Source organism: Mauremys mutica, chromosome 3 (genome assembly GCF_020497125.1).
Source record: "Mauremys mutica isolate MM-2020 ecotype Southern chromosome 3, ASM2049712v1, whole genome shotgun sequence".
In the NCBI taxonomy this organism is placed as follows: Eukaryota; Metazoa; Chordata; order Testudines; family Geoemydidae; genus Mauremys; species Mauremys mutica.
Genome location: NC_059074.1, coordinates 99976271 through 99995702, shown reverse-complemented (window position 1 = coordinate 99995702; position 19432 = coordinate 99976271). Strand labels below are relative to the sequence as shown.

At 41.4% G+C, this 19432-nt stretch overlaps 2 protein-coding genes across 6 annotated transcripts in view; one reads left to right on the top strand and one right to left on the bottom strand.

The window, feature by feature from the left end:
* Positions 1-19432, bottom strand: part of AKAP7 (A-kinase anchoring protein 7) — a 175379-nt gene that overhangs the window by 87359 nt on the left and 68588 nt on the right. For all 5 annotated transcript variants that reach the window (XM_045009908.1, XM_045009906.1, XM_045009907.1 and 2 more), the window contains exons 6-7: positions 15921-16033; positions 2755-2899 (exon numbers count right to left, since the gene is read on the bottom strand). In XM_045009908.1, coding sequence (XP_044865843.1) covers positions 2755-2899; positions 15921-16033 — 258 coding nt within the window. The remainder of the gene's footprint in view (positions 1-2754; positions 2900-15920; positions 16034-19432) is intronic.
* Positions 6331-8859, top strand: MSH5 (mutS homolog 5). Its single transcript, XM_045011217.1, has one exon. It carries the CDS (start codon positions 6331-6333, stop codon positions 8857-8859), a length of 2529 nt encoding a protein of 842 aa, XP_044867152.1.

Genomic DNA, 19432 nt, shown 5'->3' with positions numbered 1-19432 from the left:
CCAAAATTAAAATTCTGGACTTCATGACTCAGCAGTGTGCTTATTCCTTCAGAAAACAATGAAGTCCAATGCCAGCACTTGCATAAAGATGGTCAAAACAATTATTGACTCAGAGACGGTAGCAGCAGCTGTGTATGGACACATTTGGTTTACACTGCAGTTTTAGTTCTGGCATGGTGTTGGGAATGCAAGTAGTAAGATCTTTGAGGGTAGCCAGAAGAATAGTAAATTATACAGAGTAACTTCTAAATATTTTTATTGTGTGTTAAGTAGAATATCTGCCAGAGAATTTAAAAAAAAATGGTACAATGAGTAATTCTGATACAGTCCTGTCAGTTGACAAGACATTTAAAAAGTTTGACTCTTTTTTACCAAAATCTCATTGACTGGAAGCATAAGGTTACATGAGGATATGCTTAAAACACAAGAGATTTCCCTTAATTATGCTCACCCTAGAATCATAGAAATAGAAGGTGGAAGAAACCTCGAGATGACTTCTAGTTCAGCCTCCTGCACTAAGTCAGGACCAAATATACCTAGAATATCATCACTTCAAAGGTTTTGCATAATATGGGGACATGCTTAGAAACATCTCAGAAAATAGAGATTATTTGCTGTGAGATTTCAAAGACTTGAGGAAAAAGAGGCAGTTTTCCTTTAGAGCTGTTTACAGAACAGGAGGTTCCAAAGGGAAGATGTTTCCATTCAGTTACTAGTGATGGAAGTAGTAGTCTTGAAAGATTTTCACATCACTACGTGGATTGTCCTTCCCTTCTATGGCAATTCTCACTCTTTTTCATAAATATCTCCAGTATTCTTTGGTGTGGGATGCAGAAAAGTAGAGGGGCCTCCATGTGAGGTTTTTCCTGTTTGAGTGGCTTCTGATTAGTTTCACGTTACTTTAAAAACTGTTTGATTAGGAATTTGTTGGGGGGAAATGTTGTGAGATATAGGAGAAGCAAAAAATAAATTTCTGTTTCTGTGATGAGTGTCTTAAATTTGGAGTCTTTCTCCATAGTGTTTCTTATTCCTGGTGACTTTTTTAAAAGAATACATAATAATAGTAGTTGTTTCCCTGCTACTTTAATGTAAGTCATGGTCTGTTCCAATAAATGTGACAATTTTCTTCTTGAGCTGGAACACTGCTCTCTGCCATCTTGCCAAAAGAAGCACAAGAAGAGCTCTTGATTATTATTGTGTACATTTTTGTTGTGTTTTGAAAGGAATATTCTTTCACATTTATAAATTATAAAAGAAAAGAGCTATAGTAACATTCAACATGAACCTTGGGACATGACGCAGTTTGAGGCTGTTGTTGTTAGTCTTGCCTATCAAATTTTGGCACATGGAAATTATCCCAATAGCTCTTAACCTTTCTAGGCAGGTATGCCATGTTATCAAACAAACACCAGCTGTACTGTGTGTTCAGATAACACACTCCCTGAACTGAACTGAATTGAACTGATCTGATATGGCCACTACCCTCTCCTTGCCTTAAATATGTCCTCAAGCACCACCACTACTATAATACGGATACAAAATCAGCCAATTAATGATAGGTAAAAAAGCAAATACATGTATGAAAAAAAGTATATTTCTCTTTGTGCACCCTTTAAGTGTCACTTGTCTCCTTAGTCTGTAAATTCTTTGGGGCAAGAACTGTCTCTTCATATACATTTCTACAGCGTCTAACACAGGCCTGCACAACTCATAAAGCGGCGAGGGCCACATTACTCCAAAGAAAACAGCTGAGGGCCAAACCCCCCCGGCCCCGCGGAAACACCCCGCCCCAGCGCCGCCCAGCCCTGCAGAAACAAACCCTCCTTCCCCAGCACTGCCCCACCAAAACAGCTGTGGGCCAAAAAGGAAGGTTGAGGGTGGGGAGGTGATATTTTATTTTAAATCAACCAGGGGTTCCCAGCTGAAGAGGTGACTGGGAGCCCTCAGGGGCAAATTAAAGGGCCCGGGGCGCCGGCGGCCGGGGGAACCGGAGCCTTGCGGGGCTGGGGCAGGGATTTAAAGGGCCCAGAGCTCCTGCTGCTGAGGGGAGCCCGAGCCCTTTAAATCCCAGCCCCAGCCCGGTTGCTGGAGCCGCGGCCGGAATTCAAAGGGCTCTGGGCTGCCCGCAGCGAGGGGGAGCCCAGAGCCCTTTAAATCCCAGCCGTGGCTGGGATTCAAAGGGCTCTGGGCTGCCCGCAGAGCGCCGTATGCGTGGGATTTAGAATCCCCCCGCGGGCCGCACAGTGAGCCTCCACGGGCTGCATGTTGTGCAGGCCTGGTCTAACATAATGAGGTCCTGATCCTAACTGGAGCTCTGGGCATTATTGTAATTTTTTTTTTTAAATCTGTGCCCACTGCTTCCAACTCAAGTTTATTTCTGGCTGCTCTTAACAAAGCTGAACAAACTCATTGTTAAAACCACCATCCTGCAAGCTCTCTATGTAAAGAACTAACATGGAAATTAATTGAAGTTTTTCCTGTAGAGCTTGCTGAACTTAACACAGGAAAGGGAGGGAAAGCCAAAAGTACATAGAAGCATGAAACTTTAGTGCTGAGCCACGTGTCATTGTTGAGAGCAGTAAGTAGCTTAACTGCCAAAATGTTACAATATTTAATTCGGATTTGATGCCCATGTAACGTTTCTCTGCAAGATTTGCCAGACATACATTCCCAGTACTAACAGCTTATCAACCTCTTCAATTTCAAACAAAATTCAAAAAATTAAGAAATAACACAAAATAGTATTGTACTTACCAACTGTGATAGAGGACTCACAGTGATAGTAGCCATTGGGTTGCTTTTTTTTCAACATGGAGCAAAGATCTAGGCGGTACAGCGTTTCATCTCCAAAATAGTGGCTTTTAAAATTCTCATACAGGTGCGGGTCAATTTTTCTCACCTTTTAAATAATCAAAATTAAATTACATTAGTCATTTCACTAGGAGACCAGATTTTCATATTTATTTTCTATTATTCTGTTTGGAACAAATGTTTTTTTAGAATGCATTTAGAAATATAAACAAACAAAACTTTACACTATAAAGTGTCTGATCCTTTGGTCTGGTTGAGCTGTACTCAGTGCAGGACCTGAGGAGAAGGAGGGGGAGTGGCATTATACCACCTTTATGCCACCCCCACCTGACCCTCTGCCAGTTCAGCCCCCAGCATGAGTTAGAGCAGTCTTAGAGCAGCCCTAACTTCCAATGGCTTGTAACAGCCCCCAAAGGGCCATTACACAACTGGGGATTATTGGCTCTGTCAGCTCTACTCAGGGGAAATTTCCCACTATTGGGAGAATCCCAGTTGGCTGTTTAGGGCAGCCTTCCTCATGCCTTTGGGCCACCAGAGCATGGTGGTTTCTACCCAGCCAAACTAGGCTTTTTGCCCTGCTTGTTAACATTTATAAACTTTCATATACTTTTTACAATTAAGCTTACAATTAGGGTAAACTTGTTGGCCTCGTTAACACAATAGGGTTCTTTCAGTGCACTGATTGGGAGGAGGCAGTTATGAGTCAATGCTTTTGCACAGAGATGTTACAAATGGGGAGTGAAGTTATAGGGCACTGCTGATGAAAATGTTTGGTGTGGGATTGTAACAAGGTAGCATGTATGGGGCAGGTGTGCCATGTGACACAGACTTGGCAGCTCTGTCCTGCCTGCTGACGTCTCGGCTGGATTTTCACACCTGCAGCTAAGGTGTGAGCAGGCTGTAGGCATTTGCTTGCAGTTGTGCCTTCCAACTGCATGGGGCCGCTATGGCATCAGCTAAGCTTCCTCTTTTGCTGCTCCCTCTGCTGGATTATAGTCAGGCAGGAAGAGGCAGTAGTGGTTGGCAGAGGCAGCAAAATTACTGCAAGATGGGAGTCCTAATATTGGTATCAAGCATCCACACTTGGTGAGCTGCACCAGGCTCCACCAATCAGAAGCCTACAGCAAATACTCCAGCCCCAGATGACCAGCAAAACATCCAGCCCCCCACGTACAGCACCCACTCAACACGGTATCTCCAGTCAATCACCCTTCTACCCACCAATACCAGGCACAGATGTCAAATTTAATGCCACTCCACATCCACTCATTACTGTGTGGGTCGGGGTGTGTTGACCATACGCTGGTGTTTATGATGATATGCTAATTATGTGCAAATAGAAATAGCAGTTCATTAAATTTGCAAAAAAGCCATACAAGAGCTGCACAAAACTTGGCACTTCTGGTGGGGGTGGGGTTACGGAATGGCACTTGTCTGTGAGTGGGTGGGAGGCAGTTACGGAACTGTGCTTGTATGTTGGAGGCATTTAAAGGCAGTGTCTTTTCATGGGGGCGGTGAAGGAATTATAGAGTAGTGCCAGACGTATGTTTATCTCTGGCTCCTCAGCCTCCCTTTTGGGGTCCCTGGCTGGCCAGCAGGCTGGGCTGCTGACTGAGACTCCCTCTAGTCTGCACCTGCCAGCCAATCAACACCCGCCTTGCCCTCAGCGCCTCACTTTCAATGAGGGAGCGGGAGACGGAGCAGCTGAGGCAAAAGAACACTGAGCCGCCAGGCAGGGACAGAGACAGCCAGGATCGGCCGCCAGCCTCGCAGCAGTGAAGACAGGCCTGTGCTGCCACGAGGTACTGAGTGAGCAGGACCAGACTGCGGGACAGTGCTGCTCTCTGTGGTACGTGGGGGCTACAGGAGAATTACAGACCACAGCACTGTGTGGGGGCAGAGCTGTGTGGATGGGGGGGGGGGGTGAGAGTGGTGCTCTGTACTGCGAAGGGTTATGGAGGTGTGTGGAAGCGGTGGGGTTTACAGGATGGTGTATGATCTGTGCGGGGGGGAGAAAGGTGGCGTTCTTCAGGGGAAGGTGAGAAGGGAGATAGATAGGGTCAGGGGATATAGTGAGCTGTGGGGGATTGTAGATGAGCGGACTCACCCCTGCGGTGCCTCCTGCTGGTGACTTCTGGGAATTAGCTCATTCCAGCTCCGGAGCGCCCTCTACAGGCCGGTAATTCACCTGTCCTCTTGCCCCGTGTCCCTCCCTGGACCCCGGTACCCTTTTACCTGGGGTGCTGCCCCCTGGCAATAACCCCTCAGTCTTAGGGTCTCCTCTCCTCAGGGAACCCCTACCTACTATTCCCACCTCGCCTCAGTATAAGGCTACTGCCAGTCATCATCTAGCCCCACGCCCTGGGGCAGACTGCAGTATCAGCCTACTCATCACTGGCAAGGAGGGTTTGGACCTGCTGCCTTGGCCTGCCCCTGGGCTGCTCTCTGCAACCCCCAGTACCTTTTAGCCTAATGCTAGGCCGCAGCCTGGGGCTTTCCAGGCTGGAGCTCCCCAGCTGCAGCCACTTCCCCCAGTTAGCCCAGCCTTTTAGAGCTGATTTCTCCAGCCACAGCTTCCCCCAGGGCTGTTTTAAGCCCATTAGGGCAGGTGCAGGGGTCCACCCTGCTACAGGGGGGGAAGGAGATGAGGAATGGACAGGGATACAGATTACAGCTCAGTATCTGTGTGGCAGGGTCCAGCCCTGATCAGAAACTGGGTTGAGGGAGTGCTGAGCAGCTGGTAGGGATAGGAGAAAGAGGCAGGTTAAGCCCCCAGCCCGAGAAGAGCTGCCTGGCTTATGTGTGAGGTGGGTGGGTAGGAAGAAAACTGAGATCTGGGAGAAGGTTTATGCTGTGGGGGTGGCAGCAGGGAGGGCGGGTTATGGACCATTGTTCTGTGGGGAGTGGTCTCTGCATATGTGGGACTAATGTGATCACCTGGGGTGGTGTGTTGTGAGTTCATATGGAGGGGGGGCTTACAGGGTGGTGCTGGGTGTGTAGGTAGTGGGTGTTGGGTGGCATTGTGTGAATATGCCCATGGAGGTGGGTCTGTGTGCATAGAATGGGCATTTCCATGTGCACTCACGTATGCCCATACACGTAGTTGTGGAGTGTGGCTGTATGTCCAAGCAGGCAGTTAGGTGCTGACTCTACTAGCTTTTAATTTCTACAGAGTAGTGTCCATAGCCCACTGTACTCACAACAGGAAATGAGATCCATTCCTCATTATTATTCATACTAACCAGGGATACTTGGGGCCTACTAGAGCCAAACTCTCAGCCCAACCATCCAACTCATTTCGTGGTTCAACACAGCCTGCTCATTACCTCTTGAAGGAAGAGGATTTGCATACAGCAGGAGTGTGGGTAGAGAGGACTGATGCAAGCAGCAGAAAGCTGTTGGAAAAGGGGCAGGTGGCCCAGAGAGGGAGAGGAGTGAAGTGGATCAGGTAGTAGCTGGGAGGTGGATAAAATGGACAAGTGAAGGGAGTCATTTGTTCCTGGGGAAGGGACTTATGCAATGTGTCAACAAAAATGTCCGTCTTCACCAGCAACACAGCTCCTGGAACTAGCTAGAATGAGCACCACTGCTTCACTGAACACCCATTGTCTCCCACCCCCGCCTGTGCCTGAACAAGAGGAGGAGCAAGAGCAACCTCAGATATACATGTGTGTGTTGTGGTACGTAGGGCAGCTGGGGATCACTTATTATGACACAGGCGACTGCTCAGTCTACTTCATGCCCGACATGCCTGATAATGAAGACCTCAAGCTGCTGCAGAAAGTGATTGATGAAGTCCTTCCTCGATGCATAGTGACTAGTGCCAAGCAGGATCACAACATTGCCAAATTCCTGACCAATATGGGTGCTGCTACTGGGGATGTGGACAAACCAGAAATTGTCCTCTTCCCCAATATGGACTTTGGCCTGGAAGTGAGCAAACAACGGATCCTATCTAGGCAATTCCCTTTCATTCCCTCTCATATGACTGCAACAGAGAAAATCCTCTATTTGTCCTCCATCATTCCCTTTGAGAGCCCACTCATGGTACGAGCATTAGGTGGGCTGTTGAAGTTTCTTGACAGGAGGCGGATCGGAGTCGAACTGGAAGATAGCACAATCGGAGTTCCCATCTTGGCCTTTAAAAAGTTTGTGCTCATGGATATTGTGAATATGGACCAAGATACTTACTGTGTCCTACAGATATTTAAAAGTGAGGTGCATCCTTCTGTTTACAAGCTGGCCAGTGGGCTGAAAGAAGGACTCAGTTTGTATGGGATTTTGAACTGCTGCAGGTGCAAGTGGGGAGAGAAACTGATGAGGTTGTGGCTCATGCGGCCCACCCGGAACCTTACAGAGCTGAACAAACGGCTGGATGTTATTCAGTTCTTCTTGCTGGCTCAGAACCATGAAACAGTCCTGACTCTTCAAGACTGCCTCAAGAATATAAAAAATGTACCTCAGATTCTGAGAAGAATGACTCTTTCACATACAAAGGTCAGTGACTGGCAGGCACTTTACAAGACAGTTTATAGTGCAGTGTGCCTCAGAGATACATGCCGCTCCCTGCCTAGCAGCATCGAGCTCTTCCAGACCATTTCACAGGTCTTCACCGATGATCTGCACTATATTGCCAGTCTCATCAGCAAAGTGGTAGATTTTGAAGGCAGTATCTCAGAAAACCGCTTCACCGTCAGACCCAATGTGGATTCCACCATTGATGAAAAGAAACGAAAGCTGATGGGTCTCTCAGACTTCCTTACAGAGGTGGCCCGGAAGGAATTGGAGACCCTGGACAATCGGATTCCTTCCTGTTGTGTGATCTATATTCCCTTGATTGGATTCTTGCTTTCCATTCCACGGCTGCCCACAATGTTGGACAAGAGTGACTTTGAGATTGAAGGCCTGGACTTCATGTTCTTGTCAGAGGATAAACTGCATTACAGAAGTGCTAGGACAAAGGAACTAGACAGCATTCTGGGTGACCTGCACTGTGAGATCAGAGACCAGGAAACACTTATCATGCACCAGATGCAGACAAAGATCTTGGAGAAGTCGGCGGTGCTTAACAATGTGATTGAGTACACAGCACACCTAGATGTGCTGCTAGCTCTGGCAGTGATGGCTCGAGAGAATAGCTATAGCCGCCCATGCTTTACCCACCACCATGGCATCCACATCAAGGATGGCAGGCATCCACTCATGGAGCTATGTGCAAAGACTTTTGTGCCCAATCCTGTGAACAGTGGTGAGGCTAATGGGCGCATAAAGATCCTTACAGGGCCCAACTCATCTGGGAAGAGTGTATACTTAAAAATGGTGGGCCTTATAACATTCATGGCCCTAATTGGCAGCTATGTCCCTGCTGCAGAGGCTGAGATTGGGGCAGTTGATGGGATTTACACCAGGATTCACAGCAGAGAATCAGTATCTGTGGGACTCTCCACTTTCATGATTGATCTCAACCAGGTTGCCAAAGCAGTGAACAATGCCACTGAGAGGTCCTTGGTACTCATTGATGAGTTTGGCAAAGGGACCAACACAGTGGATGGCCTCTCCCTTCTGGCCGCTGTGCTGAGGCACTGGCTCAACCAGGGAAGTCAGTGCCCGCAGGTCTTTGTCTCCACTAATTTTCACAGCTTGGTGCAGCTGAAGCTCCTTCCTGACACCCCTCTTGTGCAGTACCTGACAATGGAGACCCACCAAGATGGAGATGAGTTAATATTCTTCTATCAGCTCAAAGAGGGGGTGTCTACTGTTAGCCATGCTGCCAATATTGCTGCATTGGCTGGGATGCCACCCAAAGTGATTGCACGAGGAATGGAAGTATCAGAGCTTATCCGAAATGGAAAACCTATTAGACGTATTGATCATCCATCCAAAGGGAACCAGCTAGAGAGATGCAAGTCTCTGGTGGAAAAGTTCCTTTGCCTAGACCTTGATAACCCTCATGTGGACTTAGAGAAGTTCATGAGTCAGGAAGTGCTGCCCTCCGCAGCCTCCATTCTGTACCCATGTAACCCTAGAAACATGGACTATATGCTATAGGCCTCCATTGCTGTCAAACAACAAACATTTTGGTGGGAGGAGCTTAAAATGTCCCTATAATTTTGATATTAATGGGAATAATATCCCTTCCGTGAATTTTCTTCAACTCCAAATATGAAATGCAATCCAACATACAGAAGCAACTACCCAATATCCAGCTGAAAAACCCCATGGACAAGAGATCTATGTTCTCCAGAGGAAATGAAATAACTTCTGCAATGATCAATAATGTCTCTGACCAATACTCCCACCCCATATTTAAATTTTAAAATATTTTTATTGTAAAAGTTATGTTTCCTTTTTCCTGTTTCAAACAACTGTTGTGGCTACCTATCTGTCTGAGATGTGACCTTTTTATCTGGTAGTAGCAGCGCAGGAGGGCGGGAAGTCAGGGACCTTGGTTTCTCTTCCATCTGTGTGACCTTGGGGTAAAGTCTTAACCTCTTTGTACCTGTTTACTCATTTGTAAAATGAGTACATAATAATCTAACTACTTCAGAGCACATATTGAGGCTTAAAGGTTTGTAAAGTGCTTTAAGATTGACAGATGAAAGGTGCTATAGAAGTACAACATAGTCATTGTGTACAAGATCATAGTTTGGGACCTATCCATGATACAGTACTATCGGCTGAGGAAGGATGTAAGGGTAAAAAGTGTTCAGTCCCTAATGCAAGAGAGTGTATTGCATCACACTATAGTGACTCTTCTAGTCACTTTCAGATCAGGATCAAGACATTGCACAGAAATGTGTATCCTGTTCCCCTGAGTCAGAAAAAAACATTTGTCACTGTGCAGGGCATTGAGGATGAGGATAATAGAGGGGAAAATGGGATGATGTCATGGGCTGTAAGACATTTCTTACACCACTAACTGTCTTGTCCAGAAAAATGGCACACTCAGTGGGGGTTGGTGATGCGGTGATTTAACAACCTTATAGTGTATTACTTCTGGGGAAGTCCACATTTGAACTCTGCTTATTATTGGTCACCAGTAGAAATTTAATTGTGGTTTCATCCTGCTAGCTGCTGGTTGTTTGTTCACATAATAAAGCAATCACATAATTTATCTTAATGGACAGTCTCTGCTCAGGAAAAGCTAGGAGCTGTCATAAATGGAATGTTGCAGGGCAGAATCAGCATGCATTGGCAGAACCATGTGAGGATGCATTTTGGTTTGCTGAAGCAAGAACTGCTCTCCCCCCTTGGGTTCTATATTATAAAAGATACAAACTTTATTATTTTTGACTCCACTTACTTTTAGAAACATACAGAAAGCAAGGGAATTGAAGAATGTATTGAGAATTTAAGACGGAGATTAACATTTTAAATTCTCTCTGAGTTTTAAATGAAAATTTGAGGATGGGGAAATTGCATTGGGAGGAAGGGGTGACTAGTCTTTTGCTTCCCCACTCCCCCTCCCCTTGTCCAGACCATCAATGAAAGGATCTTTAGTGAAGACAATGTTTAACGAATGATGTAATAACAAATGTTCATAGCACCAAGCAGCAGAGCATATTGTTAGATAAGTAAAGCAGAAGTAGGACTCAGTATGCCGACTTTTCTTGTGATGTGATAACTTGACTCAGCTGCCACACCCAAACAAACGGCAGGGCATCTGACAGCTTGGACTGAATGCCAAAACTATGCTATTACTGCTCACGGTACAGCTAGCAGAAGACGTAGACAGTGTTACTATATTTTCTTTATGCTGAACTTGCTTGAGGATGGTGGTTTCAAGGAGCTAAATATGCTAATTTTACTTAAAATGAGGAAAGGTTTGCATGGGTCAGCCACTAAGAAAAAAAATTGTTAACTTCATAACTTTCAATGCTAAATATCTTCTAATTTGTTTAGTGTATGTAGCTGAAAATGGCAAGTATAATTAATTAGTCAGATTGCATATCAATAGGATTTTGATTGAGGCAGAACTTTGATTTTGTTGCAATGTAGTGATTTTTCCTTTAATGCATTATGTGGTGTGCTATCAGACTACAAAATATACAACTATAGATTCAAATAAAGAAAACGTACAGTGGTGACAAATTAACACAATTAACAGGAAACGACAACAGGGATAAATTACAGCAACAGGCAGTTACTATTGTTTCCAATGGAATTATAATGTACTGTCTTCAAAATAATGTGCAGCAACTATGCAATTAACTTATCACTGCAGTTAAATTATAGACTCATTTACTTATGGGCCTAATTCACCACTGCAATGCACCCTGTACAGTCGCTTACATTAGTGCAAAGTGAGTTGAAAATATTCCCGATCTGATTGCATTTGCTTTGCAAATGGTGTCCGTGACTATGCAAGCTGCGGAGCAACAGTGAATCAGGCCTTGTGCCTTTACTATTAAAATAGCCTTGCCTGTGGTTTGTAATTACATGATTTTGTTTTACTCACTAAGGACCTAATTAAGCAGAAATGATCAGAGAAATTCAGCATAGTCAGGCAGTACAATTTAAGGACTCAATTTTATAATAATATTTGCAGTTCTTTAGCCCCTTGCATTGACGGATCTCGAATCACCGTACAACATTTATCAATGAAGCCTTATAGCAAATAAGTAATAGATTGAGTCAGTAACAAACTCTCAATACTTCATTTCACCAAAGTCACACAGCAGTTAGTGGTAGACCTGGGGATAGGAGTGTTGTCTGTAACCACAAAACGAACTCACTTCTTTCATTATATATTGTAGGCAATGTGTGCCCAGCACTGGACAATGCATAGAAGATATGGTACCTGCCCCATGTATTTTATTGTTGAAGGCCTCAGCCCTGGAAAGACTTACACACATGCATAAAGTTATGCATATGCTCAAGTCTTTCCAGGATCAATTGTATAATAAATTGTTTCATGTTATCTCCTTCCACAGGGGCTCCTAGTCCTAGGTAGGAATGGAGAATGTGGTATCAGCATTTGGGGGGAACTTTTCAATTAACTCATTCATCCCCAGAATTGTCCCACTGGACCTAAGGGGCCAAGTTTGATTAACTGTCTTCCACTTCCATCAATTATTGTAAACTATGTTCTTTTTCTCACCTGAGAAACTGGGAGGGGGGGAATTCCAGAGAGATTTTCTCTCATCCAATTAACTCAATGTAAATGGAGCAGCTAATGTTTTTATCCTTCATTAGCTTCTATTCCATTAAATAAAAGAAGTCTGACTTTTTACTTTTCTGTAGCTTTAAATGTCTTAAGGGTAATCTCTTGAAGAGACTTACTTTTCATACCTCTGTAGAGTTACAGAACCTTCATCTTGAACTCAGTAATTTCTTTTATTAAATATTTTACAGCCTTGGAAAAGTAACTTTTCAGAATTTTTGTTCCTCAAGAATTTTCTATCTTTTCCCCTGAAGCCCTAGGTATATTTACAATAGATGGAGAAATGGAACGTTTTATCAATTTTCCCAAAATGTAATTTAAATAAAGTTAGTGAGATCAGTAATCCTTCTGTCCTGAATGTTTATAACTATCAATCTGGTGGTTTGTATTTTAAATTATTTTTGATCTATCAGCTGTTACTTTACAATGTTATATATATGCTCTTCCTACGATAACCTTTATTAATTTTTCTCTGTTACTTGTAATACTGTTGTTGCATGATCTAAAAATTCATTTAAACTTGTTAAAATGTGTTATCTTCACCTTTTTATGCTTTGTTTATTTACTATACTTAGAGGAAATGTGCACAAAGAACTGATTAAACAATAGGAAACAAAGAATGATAGTAAATGCTGCTTCTTAAGATGGAGAGAGTTTTGACAAAGAAATATCCCATTGAATAGTGTTTACTGTTATTTAATATCAGTCTCTCATGGTATTTTTCTATGGCATATCACTTAATAGCTAAGCCACTAGTATATTTATTATTCAGTGTTCTGGAGAAGTAATATGAATTAGGATGACAGTAATTTGATTCTGTTATTAACTACTGTGGAGACCAACACATTAGAGTACAGGGCAGCATAATGTTGATAAATGTAAAATAATGCACATTGGGAAAACAGTAAATATCTCATACACCCTAATGGCCTCTGACATTAAAATAAATAACAAAATTAGAAATAACTGTGTGTGGTTAATGAAGATCTCTACACAGTAGTGACTTTTACAATAGTAAGTGCTATGCCATGTCAGCCAGAACTTGTGTCCTGAAGTCTTTAGTTCCTTCCTTGATTTCCTACCTTTTATGTTTGTTATGCCCTTAAACTACTGTGGTGTATCTTTAAAGTTGTATTCAAGAAAGACTGTTTTACAATCCAAGATTTTACTCAATCCAACTATATAATTTTCTACTTAAGCATTTTTGATACTTGTTAGTGGTACTCCCAATGTTGTTTGTAAACATTTTCCCTGTAATGTTTATCAAAATAAAATACTTTGTTTAAAATGTATACATAAGCTAATGTCAACAGCACCTTTTCTTTTCATTCAATATTTTGACAAATAATGCTAGTTCCAGGTATAACTTTACTTATGCACGTCAAAGAAGAGAATGATAAGAAATTCACATAAAATGCTATACAGGGGCAGAAAAAAATAGTTGCATGGAAATATAGCTCGGTTTAAAATGATGTAGCATCATAATGGGAACTGGAGTGGAATAAAAACTTGGATTAAATAGTTATTGTGGGTCACACTTTTGTGTCCATGATTGCTTTTATGTTTGTTCTCTTTCTTACCATTGTTACACTTTACCTTTATTGATGTACTATTTATAATCAAAGAATCTAGTGTGGAGTTTTTCGTGAGTAAGGCAAGTAATAGTTAACTATAAGAGTGTAGTTAAAAGGATGTGTCATATCTCTTTTCTTGCTTGTCCTGGAATTCAGCACAGCATATGCAGTAAAAAGAGAGAGGTCACAATACATACTGTGCATAATCCAGATATGGATTATGATCTTTATTTGTTTAGAAACTGGTCATTTCTGCCACACAGTGTCAACAGAAAACAATCCAAACGAATCAATGTTTCAACTGCACACAAGAAGCATAAGTCTTTCTCAGTACATTACCTGTACCCCATGATAAATAATAACCTTGTACATTTAATTAATCTCATCTCTTGTCTCTATTTTCAAAAAAAACGGAAGACAAACATGGTAACATTTTTGCTTATATAGCACCCAGCACACACAATGTGTGTCCTGATACTACATAAAAGTTTTCAAAAGCTTAAATAAAGTAGTATGGTTCAACAACCAAGTGAAACAAAGCCATTCTGCCACAATCTACTATTAAAAACAAATTTAGGTTAAAGCTTCCACTTTTTTCATGTGATAAACAGGAGATGGGGAAAAAAAGAAAAACAACTGTTTTATCTAAGATACAACTGTGGGCTTACCCCATGATATAACAAAGTATTTCAGCATGTCCTTTGAGGGTTTTGATTAATCAGGACCTCAATAGGTGGATCATACAAACAAACTATGGTCTAATGCGGAAAGCTGTACCTGAAGAATTCCACCCCTTTTCTATTGTTTCACGTACGTATTGCTACAATTGGATTGCTTGGAATCTTATTTATGCTAGACAGAGCATCTGTTCCTGAAGTTGGCACCCTGATGTTGCAGTGCTTACATACCTCCAGTTGCACGTAAAATGTAACTGACTTTCCAGATGTCTCCTCAGACAAGTCTGTCTATTATAAGCTAAACTTCAGACAGACGGTAATTATTTTACCAGGTTTAGAAGACAATTGCAACTATAATGAAAGCTCCTGACTTTTCTTATCAAGACCACCTCAAAAGATGGGACAAACATTGCTAAAATGTGTACACTATATCATCAAACAACAGAGAGTAAATTTTGGAATTAGTAAAGTTATTTCAAATACATGTATTCTAAGCACATTTACTACAAAGTATTTTTTATAAAATCAACTGACCTAAACAGTTCATATTCTTTCTGTCAACACTGCAGTGAAGCAATTGTTTCCCCAGCTCACCAAAGGGAAAAAAAAGGTAACACTTTGTTCAGTATAACTGAATGAGTTCTAAAAACTGAGTTAAGCTCAAGTAAAACAAACATTTATTACTTAGCACTTTCAAAATATCTAGAGGAAATCCTGACTCAGTTGAAGTCAATAGGAGTTTTGCAGTTGACTTCAGTGAGATGAGGATTTCATCCCAGGTTTATTGAAACAGCACTCCCTTCCCCCTCCCGCCCCCTTAAGCTTCAGAGACAATGAAGTGTATAAGGGGGAGGAGAGGAAGTTAGTTCAAAAGTACAAAAAGAATGAAAGTCAGATAAGGTTTTGATCTGTTGAATTAGCTCCATTTCAGAGTATTGGATAACACTATATAGATTAATAAATAACTTGCAGTGAACAAATGAATATCTCATTTACACAACCAAAAGCTGAGATAAAGAACAAATATTTTGGAGAGATCTCCTCTGCATCTGTTCACATCAGCATACATAATTAAACATTTTTAGCAAAGAATATAGAGTTAAAATAGCTTGCCCTTATGGCTGATCCTCAATTACTGTGCTTTGGTTCATGCAGAAAGTTGCTTGCCTTTTTTGTTTTTCCATTAGAATGGAAAGCGGAATGCCACTGGGAGAGGATAATGCGGTTGCAAGAAAAACAGGAGGACCTCTCCCAAAAAAGGCAGCCTGAAAGATATGATCTATCAACTCATATTATTATAAATGCTCTTCATTCCAGAGTCAGTAGTCCTACATGCTGGACAGTTAATTTCCGTATAATTCAAAAATCTTTATTTAAGGTACACTGGAACAATAATCCAGACAATAATTGTAATCTTTAGATTCTTTTGCAAGAGAAAATATACCATAATTGTTAACATATCGAGACTATCAAGAGTAGTATTTTGTAGTATAACTTTGGACAAAATATTTTACATATTAACTGTTTTCGTAAAAAACTAATATTTTAAAGTCTTACCAGTCCACTTGGTTACAAAGAAGTCGAACCTTGACTGCTCTAGAATATGGCTAAAGTAAAACTAGTGTGCTTACCATTTGTTCTCTAAAATAAACTTTTTGGATGGCTGCTGTCGTGCTGCATCAAATTTGAGCTTACCTGCTTACGTAGCCATGGTGATTTTGACAGCTTCATGAAGGTCAAGTGAGGTTTAAAAGCTCTGTTTTCTCCTGCCAAGATGCCCTTTTCTTGAAATATCTTCTTCATGGTCTCTGGAGAATGAAAAATGCAGAGGCCCTAAAATATCAAATACTGTGGATGCTTAAAAATGTGCTTTCAACTGTAATACGAGTCACATCCATCCCATGTGAAAAGTGAAGATAATCAATAAGAAGGGCAAGACAGCTTTCAAAGCTGCATGTTATATCTCAACAGATCAATCTGATAATTGCAGCTGATCTGGGACACAAGTTACTTCATTTAAAAAGAAATCATTGGCAATCTATTTAAACCAATCAATATCCAGTCTAAAATCTGGATAGTACCTTTACATTTAAATTGTTCAGGGATTGCAATGATTGAAGCAATTGCAAATTACAAAAGAATAGTTATAGATGATGAAATTCATTAGACAAAGCTATTTGTGTCAAATTCTATGGTCCTTATTTGAATGACCATTTCAGGCCAAGGGAATTTTGCTTAATAATCACCAAATTTGACCTAATTGTGAAGGGCAAAGATTGAGAATAGATCAAATGTGATGTTCTTCACCAGTGCTCCACAGTTAGATGTTTGCTTTTTATTTATTTTTAACTATCAGTTGCCTTTCTGACACCTGTGTAAAGTGGAATGTGCAGTTCAACTGACTGAGAAGACTGGAAATTTTCTTTTAATTGTGGCTATTTGCCTACATCCAAGGCTAGGCAAAGCTTCTATATTGACCTCTCTTACTCCCTCCCAGCCCATCTACCTAGAGCAATATAAATGTTCAACTTACTGGAAGTTAAATCATCACAACTACAATCAACACTAATGAAATCTACCATAGTGATCTTGCACCCCATTAGACCAGATACTATCTAGAGTTAACCAGCTTGAACACTACATAGAGTGTTTGCAACTGTGCATACTAGGGCATGGCTATACTGAAAGATTCAGGAAAGTTAAGGTGGATCAACTAAATATGTGAAATCAATGTGCATAAGTTAGAGAATGTTAATCTCCCATGTGAATGCTCTCACTTAGGAGTAGAGTGGTCTTAATCCTCCTTGGTCATAATTTAAAAAAAAAATACTCTCTGAAATGATACCTTCGAAAATTAAAACTAAAGCTTGTTTCCTGACTATTGTGTTTTTATAAATAGATTAAACAGGTTAAAGTATGAGTATTAAGTAACAGCAAATTAAGGTCACTTTACTTCTGAATGAGAGCATCCACATATGGAGTCAGTGGGGAGGAGAGGTTTGGGGTTAAAAGAGCTTTAATATATGTTCCTTGACTTCCCACCTTTAATTGATTTGCCTTAGCTTCCTGAGTATTTGTGTCTGTAGACAAGCTCTTAGTGTTTTCAGTGGGATGACTCACACAGTATGTAAAGTTAAGAATGTGCCTAAGCCTTCAGAGAATCAAGATCTAAAGAGGCACTGCAAAGTTTTGAGCTTAAAATTGGTCTAATTTAAAGCTGTGGTTACAATATGTTGTAGAGAAAATCCTCTGGATTTGAAAAGGCATAACTCCACATTATCTTTCATATTCTTTAAGTGAATATTTCCCCCAAGTGCACTCTGTAAAATACATAACTAAAACTAAAAAATAGCCTATTCATAACATTAGTTAAGAAAAAAAATTATTTAGGTTTTTAAAGGTAAAATTACATAGTGTATTTTAAAAAGAAACTTAAATTATGAAAGATACCATCATACTGTTTTTTAAAATCCAAAGGATTTTACCATATTTATTTTTTAATTTTTTCAGTTTACTAAAAGAACACGTACCTGTAAGTAGTTGTCACTTGGCCATATATTTAAAATATAGGTCCGGATCCTGCAATCACTTATGCACACATTTCATGATATGCCAATTTGAGCTCAACAAGACTATTCAAGTATTGAGTTATGCACATGCTTAAGTGTTTGTAGTATAAGGCCTATATGCAATAACAAATCCTTACCAAAATGTGTTCACGTATTGCATGTTTCTGCGTGCCCACATACACAAAGGTTTGATTTGGGGTTAGTTTTGAGTGGTTTCAGCTTTTAAAAACAGAAAATAAACTACAGTAATAGCACTTATTTAAAGAATACATAGGGGTCAATCCTATGCTTGTTTCTGTGGCCATCAAGGTTCTGGTAGTGGAACTGGTAAGAGGGAGTGAACAGGATTGGTTGGGGGGGGTGCACCCCCTGCCCTGTGTGCAGATGAATTCTAGGGTAGTTTCCTGCACACCAAGGCAATAAGGATAGGAAGGGCACGGTGGACTGAAAGATTCGCTCCTATGTAGATCCTCCCATACCTGCAGAGGGGGCACATCAGGGTTCTGTGACCTGTCCTATTAAATCCTCAAGGCTGTAACACTGGTTGAAGAGTGGCTCTGTGGAGAGGATTCACAGTCTATGGAAAGGAATCACTCTTCATTTTCTCATCAGTGCCCAACCTGGCTGTTCTGGCAAGAAACAGGACTGAAGGTTTTCTCCATAGAGAATAACATTTTATAACAGAAAAGAGAGAATATGTTGTGGACATTCTAAACATGATAGTGGCTTTATTTACTTGCAGGACCAAAACCCCACAAATCTCTGTAGACTGGAATCTGCTCCCACTGAAGTCAATGGCAAAACTCCTATTGACTTCAACGGGAGCAGGATCCAGCCCTATTTTTGTAGTAGCCAAAAGTAACTAACAAACTCCAGAAGTTCTGTTGGCATCCGTGGAAATTTATTTATTTATTTATTTGGCAAAATTGCTCTCCTTTTTTTGACTAGCTCTAAACTCAAGGAGCCCCACTATGTCCAATATGGAGGTGAGGTTGGATGGAAGGAAAATGGACTCCTAGATCAACTGATTTTCACTAGTACTTATCCTAGCCATGCATATGCAGATGCATTCAGTAGCATATTTTTAACGTTTCATAGCATGCATTAATATTCCTGGGTTCTATTCCCAGCTCTGCCACCAACCTGCTGCAGGCCATTCGGCAAGTCACTGCTCCTCTCTATGCTTCTGTCTTCCTCCTATCCTTTGTCTTGTCTATTTTGACTTTAAGCTCTTAAAGGCAGGGACTGTCTCTCTGTCCAAGTGTATATTACCTAACCCAAAGGGCACTGCTCTTAGTTTGGGCATCCAAGTACTACCATAAATAAAATAATAAATGCTAAAATGATATAAGCTACCTTTCCTTTTCTCCACCTTCCAGACCCACTGGGCTTTATGCAACAATGGGCTCCCCTTGAAGCACCTCACTATTCTTGGGGAGAAATAAAGTTCGGTCACGAGACGCTTCCTTCCCCCTGAGAATGTCTGCTTGTCCTTTTGGAAGGCACATTGAAATCTACTGATGAGTGCTATAAGAGCTCGGTATAAATATTGTTTCTCTTCTCTGCCAAGGGACAGTCCAGACAAAATGCATGTGGTGGTGGGCAGTATAAATATTCATTTTAGCTGCAGAGTAGCAA

Coding starts and splice junctions, on each gene's coding strand:
- MSH5 (XM_045011217.1), top strand. CDS start 6,331: ATGTGTCAACAAAAATGTCCGTCTTCACCAGCAACACAGCTCCTGGAA.